Genomic DNA, 12,872 nt, shown 5'->3' on the forward strand with positions numbered 1-12,872 from the left:
CATTTGTCTCAGTGCTTATTATCACCTCGGATGTATTTGTAGACGGGGACCGAGGGTTGGGTTGTTGTACGAACTCCCACCATAATTAGGAATTTTGGGTATCTGCGACATTCCATCGCATTCTAATTGGCCTGTCCATCCAACATTAAGATCAAAATCAAATTCGAGATATTGACTTATTGGGCTAACATTCTCAACAGGCTCTAAGTCTGCTAACTCAGCAAATAATTCAACTGGTTGGGGGTTCACACTCCCAGTGGACCACCATATTTCCATCATAGTGCCTAAGTCATCATCATCTAACAGTTGCATCGCACAAAATTTGAATGGATCTGTAGAGATTGGAAACTTGTAAAATAATTTGGACATCGCCCTTCTATAACGGATAGCTATTTTCGCACTGATCTTCATTTTCATTTCTGCTAGCTTCACATTTTTTTGAATCGCAAACCTACTCTTTGCCGGCCTTGAAATACACAGCCAATATCACCTTCTACAATTTCACCATAAAAAACAACATACACCAAAAACACCTCATTATTAATTTTTAACAAATTTTTTGAACTTTTCAACTTAACACAACAACTACACCACTCTATATAAAGAAGAGAACCAAGAGGTGGAGCCATAAAGAATGGCTCCACCAAAATACTGTGATTTTTTAGAGTATAGGGGTCCCCGTAGCAATTTTAGCATTTCCTGGTGGAGCCAAATAATTTGGCGCCACCAGTTTTCAAGTCTGACAGCCAACTTATTTGTTTCAGCCTTTTTTTTAAAGTTTTGACTTTCTTTTTCTTTTTAAGTCATTATTTATTTTATTTATTTCAAAAACTTGAAATGTATTTTTTAAAAATGTTTTATAATATATTTTTTATAAATATTAAAAATATTTTTCAAAATATTTTTAAATATTAAATATATTTTTAATATTATAAAACATTTAAAATGATTTAAAATGATTTAAAATATTTTTAATATTTTAAATGATTTTAATTTTTTAAATTTTACATAGAATTTTGAAATTTATAATTTTATTTATTTTTAAAATATTTAACTTTTTAAATTTTTATACAAATTTTATTTAAAAATTTAAATGTTTAAATGTTTTATATTATTAAAAATAAAACAAATAATAAATTTAAAAGATCATATCTTTAAATTATTTTAATATTTTATATTATTAAAAATATGGTTAATATTTAAAAATAATATTTATAATTTTCAAAAATTAATTTGAGAAATATACATTTAAAATTTAAAAAATCTAAAACTGATATTTAAAATTTTAACAAATATATATTATAGAACATTTCAAATATACATTACAAACTTTTAAAAATTAATAATAAGAAATAAATAAATTAAATAAACTAAAATAAAATAACAAAAAATTATAAAATCTTTATTTAAAAATTCTATGTAAAATTAATAATATATTAAACATACATTTCAAATATTATAAAACTAATAAATAAAATACAATAAGAAAATAATATAAAACTTAAAAAAGAAAAAAATTAAAGAAAAAGACAAAATCTATGAAAAACTAATCTAAAATTTAATTTGAAATGTATAATAAAAATAAATAAAATAGATAAACAAAATAAAATAAGAAAAAAATTAGACTTCAAAAACTAAAAAAAAAGAAAAATAATTATTTTTTAAAATTTTAAAAATTAATTTGAAAAATACATTTTAAAATTTATAAATAATTAATTTCACAAATATATATATAAAGTTAAAAATATTTTTAAAATAATAATTAAATATTTAAAAAATATTATAAAACATTTTAAATATATATTACAAATTTTTAAAATTAATAATATAAATTAAATAAGTAAAATAAATTAAGAAAATAATATAAAACTTAAAAAGAAAAAATCTAAGAAAGAGACAAAATATAAGAAAAAAATAAAAGTTAAAAAGTAAAAAAGTAAAAAATTATAAGAACCTGACAAATCAGAAAAGTGGTGGCGCCATTTAGAATGGCTCCACCCAAAAATGGTATTTTTTTTTAAGTCCTCTGTTTTTCTAGATTTTTTAGTATTTCCCTAATATTTTATACTGGTGGCGCCATTCAATATGGCTTTAACAAAAAATAATTTTTTAATACCCCTGGCTAACATGGCAAAGTGGTGGTGCCATATCATATGGCTCCACCACTTTTTACTGTAGAAAATAAGTTATTTTTGTACATAATTAAAAATGTGGGTTATTTTGATAATTAATTTATTTTTTAGGATTACTTTTATAAAAAAGCCAAAAACTTAAGCTTCATTTTCTTAAAAAACACTCAAGATAACATGTTTGCTTAGAAATTTCAAAAATAGTTTTTTGAAAATGAAAAAAAATGTAAAAATTAAAAAACAATAAAAAGTTGTTTTTACTGTTTTCACTCAAAATGCTTTGTAAAAATAAAATGATAAAATCAAGAGTTTTAAATTTATATCAATTAGCACTGACTCAAAGTCATATAAATGTAAATCAAAGTCATATAAACGTAAAACGTAAAAAAATGTTCTTTCTTTTCAACCATTTTTCAGATTTTAAATCTGGTGCCCTAGTTACTTTACCAATTATTTAAAATCATTTTAACATATTTTTTTATGTCATTGAGACATCATTTTAGTAATTTTTTAAACTTAAACTTTAAACCTTGGATCTTTAACCTTGAGTCCAAGATACTAGGTCCATAGTCTAAAGTCCAAAGTCCAATGCCCAGGGTTTAGAGTTTAGGGTCTAGGGTTTAAAGTCTAAAGTATAAGATTTCAAAGTCTAGGTTTCAAGGTCCAAAGTTCAAGTTTAAAAAATTTCTAAAATGATGTGTCAATTACATAAAAAAAAAATTAAAATGACATTAAATAATCGATAAGGTATACAAGATAAAATAAAGTGGCGTATCTATTTCATACAATCCATTACTAATAACACCATATTATTCAAAACTCATCAAAATGCTTTCTTTTTTTTTTTTCTAAATGATTTTCCTCTCTTAAATTACTAATTCATTACTGAAATTTCCTTATTTTTACTCGATTTACCAGGAATCTTTTCTTCATAAAACATTGATTTCGTTACCATGAGAACAACATCCATAGATATAACCAGACATCAAGTATTAGGAATCGAGTATTATTATTTATGACAACCTAAGTCTCGTATCCTAGGAAAGACAATTACTACAAATTCAAGGGTCTGGAACCAGAACGAAGTTATCCGCCGGGAAGAAATGGCAGACACCGGGCGTTCCTGGCTCAATCCCCAACACACGAAACGACACGTGGTTACGGTTCCATTGCGTAGTATCCTTGTGACAAACAGCCACCGCGGTCACCTTATCTCCGTTCTCACCGTCCAATGATACCTTAAACACCCTGTTTTCAGTCACTTGGCTATGGCAATACAGGACAGCATAAGGGTAAGGCACGGTGTGACAAGCCACCATCATTGGAGCTGGTATCTCTTCTGGTGTTGTTAAAACAGTATAGTTTTGGAAAAGGGTGCTTGACTTGGTAAGATGCTCCGTTGCGAGGGTCTTGAAACGAGTGTTGGATCCGAAGATACTGCTCGCAAATTCAAGCATGGATTCTAAAGAAGTAGCGCAGAATTTGGTCTCCCCTTTGATTGCTTGACTTTCGCATTCTCTAAGTGTAGCTTCCATTGCTTTAGCCTGCGGAGAGTCTCGCGAGAAAGAGAATAATCGAAGCAGGTTAGGGAGTTCTTTCAATGAGAAAGCAATGGAGTCGGCTTCTTGTCTAGGCAAAAACCGAGGGGATTTTGAAGAGTCTTTCTTACGAAAATAGATCGGCATTGAGTTCCCAACTTTGAGATCTTTCAAGGTGAAAAACACCATCACTGATAGATCCATGTGATCCATGTGAGATAATGGATCTACCCTTGATTGAACTGTAGTGCCATCATCTTCAGTTTGCCGATCATGATCCATGCTATGGAGCCTCAGAACACTGGTCCCTTTGGAGATTAAATCATCAGCCATCTCCTCGGTTCCACTTCCATCGCCATGCTGCAAAAAGGTGAATGGAGTAAGTTCTAAACATAAAACATCTTAAACTCCTTAAGTTTTAATGGATAAATATATTACCATGACAAGTAGGAGAAGAAGAAGGAGATGAAAGCTGAAAGAAACAGATTTCATGCTCATTCTTGTCTACAAATTTCTTCCACTTTAAGTCAAAGACGAGATAGAGATGGATATATAAAATTCAGACCATATGGTTGATAACTAGTGATCAACCCAATGCTAGGGAAATGTTAACGGGTAGTACCTATTAAAATGATAGTTCGAAAACAAATAAACGTAATCAATGACTTGTGTTTACATTAAAAACATATTTGTGGATTAAATCATCTCGACCGTGAAGAATTCATAAATTTATTTTTAAAATAAATTGAAATTGAATTATAAATTTTAAAATATTAAAAGATAAATTTATTGTGTTTTAATTTTTTTTATTTCATATTTTTAAAAGATTTAAATTTTTTATTTTTAATATTATATATTAATATATAATTTATAATTTATAAATTAATTAAATTGTAATTTTCGACCAAATACGTACTCCGTCTTTGTCCCCTTTATAGAGTTTAAAGCCTAATTGAGTTGAGGCGCACAATTTATCTTAAAACATTAATCATACATTAAAAACAAAGTATTTCATGTTATGTGAGTCATTTGCTTCGTATTTTTAAAAAAAAATTGTATATGAAATACTTAAGAGTAGATGTCAAGCTGAGCTAATTTGATTGGCCATAGAAAATCGTGAATCATGTTGCATCTCAAATCAGAATATACATGGAAAATTATTATATATTTTATAATCACTGTTTAATAAATTGAAAATTGTTAAATAAATTATAAAAATTATTTAATATATCTCTTAAAATTAAATACGAAATACAGAATATGATTGATTTGTTTGATAAATGTAGTTTTAAAATTTAAAATTAAAATATTTTATAAAATATTAAATAAAATAATTAAAAATTCTACATTAAGTGATAATACCTCCTAATCTACTTAAGGGGAATTGATAAACTAAAATCATCGTCTTTTGTGGAAGATTTCGAACCCAGACCTAACATTTCGGCTTACAGGGGCGATGATGCTGGTCTTAAAGGACAGAAAAAATCATTCGCTAACGATTTTGATCCACAGAAAGCGAAACAGAAGTACCATTGGCTTAGACCCACATCTTCCAATAATTTTGCATGTAAATAATCTGAAGTGAATAGTGAATATGATTAGTGCCAATGAAATTGGCATTACGATCCTACCATGTCAATCAATGATTGGCTGGAAGAATAAAAAAATAAATTTTTTTAGATGATGTCAATGTATTTAACTCACCCTTATAAATACTCATATTTCATAAAAAATAAAGAAAATTTTTGAGTGATGCTAAATAGATTAATGTCATCCATGTCAACTTTTTGATGGTGCCAATTAAATTAGCATCGTCTCTCCGTCATTGATCCATGATAATAAAATATTACAATTTGATCAAAATTAAATTATAAATTTTAAAATTATTAAAAATAAATTTATCTTTAAAAAATAAAATCAAATAAAATTTTCATTTGAATTTCAAAAATTTATATAAAATAAAATGAAAGAACCATTTTGATTATGTCATTTTGTAAAATGTCAAATCAAACAGTGGAACAGTAATTATTGAGTAAAGCCAAAATGCATACCTAATTGAGCCTACCATATTATATTTCCGCCCATGCATTTTTTCTATTTATATTTTAAGGTTTAATGTTAATTTTGCTCTTAAATTTATTTTTGTTATAAAATAAAGAGAAATATAGAATAAATAAGGAAAAGAACACAAAAATAAAAGGATGATTCAACTTTTACTTGAGATATCTAAAAAACCTGTACATGCCTTCTATTTATAAGGTCTCAACTATCATATGTTACAAAACTCTAATAAATATAATTTAAGGTACCTTATAAATTATTAGGGGTTACATTATTGGGGGTTATGGGAGATATATAGATATTCGTTTTACAACACTCCCCCTTGAATGTCCATCAATGAAAAATGTGTCTCGTTAAAACCTTATTAGGGATAACCCTGTGGGATAAAAAATTTAATTAAAGAAAAAGAGTACACAATCTCCAATTACAAGTTGCCTCGTTAAAAAAACTTTTACCAGGAAAACTCAATGGGACAAAACATTGGTTAAAGGAAAAGAGTGCAACGTGTTTTTGACTCCCCCTAAAGACAATATCACATTACATCTTTAAGTCAGACGTATTCCAATCTTATGTGGTAGTATTTGAAACGTTGAATTTGACAATGCCTTGATAATAAAATCTGCTAAATTATCACTAGAACGAATTTGTTAAACTTCTTTATCACATTCCTTTTCAAGATCATGGTTGAAGAATAATTTTTGTGAAATATGTTCGTTCTGTCACCTTTGATGTAACCACCCTTCAATTGAGCTATATGTTGCATTATCTTTGTATAAGATAGTTGATATTAGTGGATATGGTGCCTTAAGTGTAGTATATTCGTTTGTAAACTTGTAATTTTTTCGAACAAATTGATTTAAAAAAATCCATTGATTACATTAATATACTTTGTATAATTGTTCTCACATGGTTTTTGCACGCAAAGCAAAATGGAAGCAAATGTTGTTCATTGGTTGTCTAAATATTTAACTAATATTAAGTGGTATTACATGATCGAATTGCAGTACGAAAAGACAATTTGTATTAGTAAACGAACTTAAACATGTCATTAGTTTAATCGAAAATGAGCAGGTCGATTGAAAGGCTAATATGTTTTCTATCAACTCCAATTTGGGAGATGTCTTGTCTTGGACATCGAAGCAGATGACTCCTAGAAGATAGAGACATAAATGTGATTGACTAGACTGACAGTACATTTGACAAGACCCAAGCAGAATAGATCTTGAATCCATTTATAGATTCATTCACTTGAGACTTTCATAGTGTGGCATACCTAAATTCTTCATCTTTTATATTTGTGAAAAATATATTGGGTTATTATGAATATATGATTTGGTGATCATTATTATTACAATAGAAAGGCAAAGGAACTGTTGTTCATAATAATTTTTGTGTCTCATCTCTCAAAGGAATCTGATAATGACAAGTAGGAGAAGGAGGAGGAGATGAAGGTTGAAAGAAACAGATTTGATGCTCATTCTTGTCTACAAATTTCTTCCACTTTAAGCTAATTCTTTCTCCTCTTACAAAGACAACATAGAGATGGACATATAAAAATTCAGACCATATGGTTGGTAACTAGTGATCAACCCAATGCCAGAGAAAATATGTTAACCAGTAATACCTATTAAAGTTGTATTAACTTATATTAATAAATTAATAAATTCACTTAAAAAGAATCATCTCCATGCAAACTAAATTAAAGTTGTATTAACTTAGATTAAAAAATTAATAAATTCACTTAAAAAGAATCATCTCCATGCAAACTAAATTTATTTCGGTAGCTATTGCTTGGTATTTGATGTTATCAGATTCATCAAAATAGTGGCAAATTGAGTACAAGGAAGTTGATATTTAGCCATTAAAGTTTATGCTATGCTGTAAATAAACGTGTTATAGAAGTATTTGCAATAATTTATGTCACGTATATTTGCAAATTGTTGATATATCAACTAATTTAGTGACACTAGATCAATGGTGTGTTTAGTTGAGTAGAAAAATGAAAAGAGAATAAATAATTATTTTTCATCGTAATGCATAAAACTTGTTTCTTCTAAATTAGAACTATAAAAGAAGAGAAAATGAGATTGGCGTGTAAAATAATTCAACCAAAATTACTTTTTATTTTAATTTAAGGGATTAGACTCAATTGGCATGAATATTAATACTGATATAAGAAGATGTATATTCGAATGTATTAAAGTGTATTATTCTAATATTTATTGATGAATTTAATATTCATTTCTTCAGATAAATGATAAAATGGACCAAATCTTTTAAAGTAATCGATATATGGTTGCATGTCTTCATCCAAATTAATAATGCCACAATCAGTTACTGTCTGATGTAGATTGCCTTTCTATTTGAAGACTTAATAATCCTCTATGATAACAATTATTGCATAGAATGCGACAAAATTTGTCCTTTGCTCCAAATTTAAAATTTAACCAAATACGTAGATAGCAGCCGAGGTGTGACCACTCGATTTGGCATACAAAATCGTGTATCATATGCCCACTAATTTTGATTACGACTCAAATATACTATTAGTATAATATTATTTTAGTATTTAAATATCAAAAGCAACAATGATTGAGAATAATGATAAGACATATTATAATTTTAAAAAGAAAACACGAGTTTGAATCTTAAAAATTTCATTATTAAAAGGGATAATTATAGATTTCCAAAAAGATTAGTTTTCGTGGACCGTATTGCAGCATATAGAATGTATAATTAACACTAACAATTTCCTCCTTTGATAATTTTGATCAATAACTCAGCAACAATCTCAAGCGTTCGGATACCTTTAAAGCATGGTGGTGAAAGTGTTGAAGAGAATGGGAGTTTTGGTCTTTGTTTGATTGATTATTTTATTTCTGCTGCTATGTATTTAGTTAATGGGATTTTTCAGAGTTGATTTTATTGGTTTTGGTAGTACTATAAATTTTTTAGACTGGAATGGCTTGGATTCTCCATAGCCTTTTTTCCTGTAATTATTAATGATTAAAAAAAAATGCAATCCAGAACACAACACCCTAATTTAGTTTAATCTAATTAGTTATATAACATAACTATGAAATTAACCATTAATGCAAAGAGACAGATGGCATTAATAACTAAAATTTAAATCCTACTATTAAATTTTTTTAAAAATTTAGTTAATTACAACGTCAATTTTTTAATTATATAACTATTAAGAGTTTTTTTTAAATTTTAAATTTTACATCAATAAATTTAATAATATTAACAATTAAACTTTAAAAAAATTAAATTTTAAAAGCATATTTTATGTATATGTTTATTATCTGCGAAATTAGTTGTTTTATAGTAGCATGTCAAATCAAACATGGGCAAGAACATGAATAATTAAAGTTGAATGAATCCAAAATGCATAATCTGATTGAGACTGGTATGTTATCTTTCCACCAATGCATTGTCACACATTTATAATTATAAATTCAACAATGATTTTAGGAGGGGGGATAAGATCTACCCTAAAAAGGAAAACAAATAATTGAGATTTAAAACCAAAATCATTTCCCCATACTTTTATTTCAGTATAGCTTGCTTGATATTTGATATCTAGTCCTGAAAATCTATAAACCAGCTTGAATAAAATTTGGTTTTTATTTAGAATAAAAATTTTATTATCAAAAAGTATTTTACTATTTATAAACTTGGTTTTAACCTGATTCAATTCAGGCTATTCAAATAGGGATAGGTCAGTTAAACAGTATTTTTATAACAATTAGGGTTATGAATTTTCAATTTATGAGAGGGAGTATGAAATCTATAGTAGGCGAGAAAACCATCTATTTGGTCGAATATGCTACCGATAATTTTTTTTACCTCTTATTCTAGTATATGCTTTTGGAAGAGTACATATTTAAAAAGAAAATTTGAGATTGATACAAATAGTTAAAATATCTTCCACTTTATATAATTATCAATCAAATAAAAATTATTTTATATATCAATTCTTACATCAAACGCATCTAATTTACCACTATACTAGTCTAACTTTTCAATCTGTTTACTTTATAAAATTAAAATCAACCATAATAGCAAAAGTTGGTGTACTAGAAATTACAAGACATTACAATCAAATGAGTTGTTTATCTATCATATCATTGACCATTTTATTGAACAAACTTTTGCTCTAAATCAATGATCATATAAACTCACCAAATCTTTTTAAAATTAATCAACATCCATCTTCTTCCATCTTCTAGCATATGTTTTTGCTGAAATTGCTAAATAATGTCACAATCTCGGTTACTATTTGATTTTGATATGAGATAAAATCTTCACCCTTGCTCCGAATTTTGTTATTATTAATATTTTCTTAAATATATACTTAGATATCCATCAAGAAGAGAAAACTTGATTTTTGATTGAGTTTTAATTTGATTGGTATTGGTAATGTTGTATAGGAGAACATGGGTTTAAGTGCACTGAAGCGCATTATTCTCCTATTTAATGGTTGGAGAGGGGCTATGAGTAGTTTTAGACATTGTATCGAAAAGAACAAATATGATAATAATTTATAATGAGATTAATGTTTAAAAAATTTTGATTTTTGTAAAATCCTTTTTGAGTATATGTATTGATTCAACGTAGACTTGATCATGGGTCGAGTTGGGTTGATTAAAATTTTAGGTCTGCTTTTTAGGTTCGGGTCCAATTCGGCCTAAAAAAGGGCTTAAAATTCTACCCAAGTTTGGTTCAAATTAAAAATGCTAAACCGAAGCCCAAATCCGACTTGCTCGTATTGAATTTTTTATATTATTTTTATATAAAAATAAATTTAAAAATATAATATATCAAATACACTAAAAATATTACAATAAATGTTTCTCAACAAATTTGAAAATATATTAAAATTATACTTAAATAACATTAACATAGTTGCAATTTAGCAAACAAATATCTCCAAAATAGTAGCAAAATTAACAATAAAACAAGAGTAATACAAATTCTAAATAATAAGAACAAAATAGTAGCAATATAATAGCGAAATGATAGCAAAACAGTAGCAAAATGAGAACAAAACAATAGCAACAAGAGAAAGTTTAGGCTAATTCGGGTCAAGCCGAGTTAAAAAAATCCTACCCGAGGCTCAACCCGTTTAGAAAACGGGTCTTATTGTTTGTCCAAACTCATTTTTCTAGCCTATATTTTTTCCCAAATCATCCTACTTTTTCGGGTGAGTTTTCGGGCCTGAGCAAGTAGCCCAACCCATGATCAGGTCTAATTAGATCTTATTATTTTATATTTTTTAGGTTTAATCTACAAGTTCGCGTTTAAATTATGTCATTTTTTTTCGATTTTGTTACTATCTAAATTAGTGATAATGTGCCAAATTGAGATGTTTATTGTGCTTAATTTTGATATATTTTTAAATAAAATATCATTAATTTTAGGCTTATTATTTAACTTTTGATTAGGTGTGGAGCAAACCCAAGAAAGTCATGAATAGTAAATAATGTGGGCCACCAAAAGATTTTTGGGCACAAGAGCGTGAACATGCAAGACTCAAAATATTTTTATTTTATTTTGGGATTTATTTGGAAAAATAATATTTTTTATTTTTTGATTGGGACAATATTTTAATTTTTTCTATTTTGATGATTTTTAGTGAGAATTATTTTATGAACTTTTCTCATCATATCATCTATGGTTTGTTTTCAATTATTTAATGATATTTCATCAATTTTTCTATGTTATTTATACATAATTTTGATAATTTTTATCCTAAGCCATTAACCTTAAACCCTCAATCATGAATCTTAAATCTCAAACCTTAAATCATAAACCCATAACCCTAAACCATAACAATGGTCTTGAACCCCAAACCTTAAATATCAAACCCTAAACTAGCTAGTTCAAGTTTGAGGGCTCATATTTGAAGTTTAGGGTTCATGATGTTGAGTTTGGAGTTTAGATTCAGGGTCCATGATTTGTGATCAGGGTTTAAGGATTAAGGTTTAAGTTCAAGGTCGGGGTTCAAAGTTTAGAATAAAAAAATTACTAAAATTATATATCAATAACATGAAAAAAATTATTATACTATCATTAAACAATTAGAAAAAGACCATAAATGATGTATGGAAAAAGTTCATAAAATAATTTCTCCTCTAGATTAGAGAGTTTTAAGTAGAATTAGGTAATTATGTTTTTAATATATAATTATATATTGCATAGAAGGATTCTTGAAGAGGTTGGTCTTTAGAACAATTACAAACGTCGCTTCACATCAGAAAAGATCACATGCATTTTCAAAGAGTAATTAATCTTCTTCTTCAATTATTAATCTAGGGTTGCTCAAGGCGACTAACATCCCTCAGTTCAACTTTAGGTTGTCCAAAAGAAAAAGAAATTCTAGGTTACAAAAGAGATAAGTCGTGGTGAACTGATAAAAGCGAACCTTGACGAACTGTATTCACCAAACCAGTTAAAAACCCACCCATTTGCTCATTGCTGCTGCCAGTAAGGGTTTCTTCACTGTTTTTTAACTTCAAACAACCAAGACAGGTCTTGGCATCGACACTGCCAGTAAGGGCACACACTTAGACTTAGATTATTTGACTAATATGCAAACTGTTGGTCTGAAATGATGTCGAAAACTGTAAGCAGAAGTAATGGAGATGATTGAGCAAAATGATGGGCTTCGTTTAACGTCGTCAACTTTTAACCTGCAAAAGAGAGCCAGTCTTTGACTGTAATTATGAACATAGCAACTAATAGAGAGAAAAACGTTTGAAGTTTAAAAGAATGGAAACTTCAGCACACTTCCAATTGTTGCTGCTGGTTGATGCTCCAACATCCACATTGTTGCCACTAGTGAATGTGAATTGTTTAATGGCAGATAGTTTTTAAGGTTGGATGGGTTAATTATTTAATTATTTTACTATTTATATTATTAATAAATTTTTTGATTGAGTCGGTGTCATAAGGTAATCGGGTGTCAACTCCAAAAAATTACTACCATACCCTTTTATTAAACGACTCTTATTATTATTTTGATGGTCTTTTTTGTCTTTTCATACTCTTATACAGCTTTTAAATAAAAGAACAAAAAATTAACATGTCTAAGGATAGAACCTATGTTTAAAATATAATTTAATTCTCTATCACTACA

General features: G+C 27.7%; 1 protein-coding gene across 1 annotated transcript; it reads right to left on the reverse strand.

Moving 5' to 3' along the window:
- Window positions 1-3,052: 3,052 nt before the first annotated feature.
- On the reverse strand, window positions 3,053-4,360 carry LOC108458415 (BURP domain-containing protein BNM2A-like). The gene is made up of 2 exons (XM_017757803.2): window positions 4,106-4,360; window positions 3,053-4,027 (listed from the first exon to the last, which is right to left on the reverse strand). The coding sequence occupies exons 1-2, from the start codon at window positions 4,163-4,165 to the stop codon at window positions 3,191-3,193; spliced, it is 897 nt and encodes a 298-aa protein (XP_017613292.1). The 5' UTR covers window positions 4,166-4,360; the 3' UTR covers window positions 3,053-3,190.
- Between the last annotated feature and the right edge of the window lie 8,512 nt (window positions 4,361-12,872).

This window comes from Gossypium arboreum, chromosome 4 (genome assembly GCF_025698485.1).
Source record: "Gossypium arboreum isolate Shixiya-1 chromosome 4, ASM2569848v2, whole genome shotgun sequence".
In the NCBI taxonomy this organism is placed as follows: Eukaryota; Viridiplantae; Streptophyta; class Magnoliopsida; order Malvales; family Malvaceae; genus Gossypium; species Gossypium arboreum.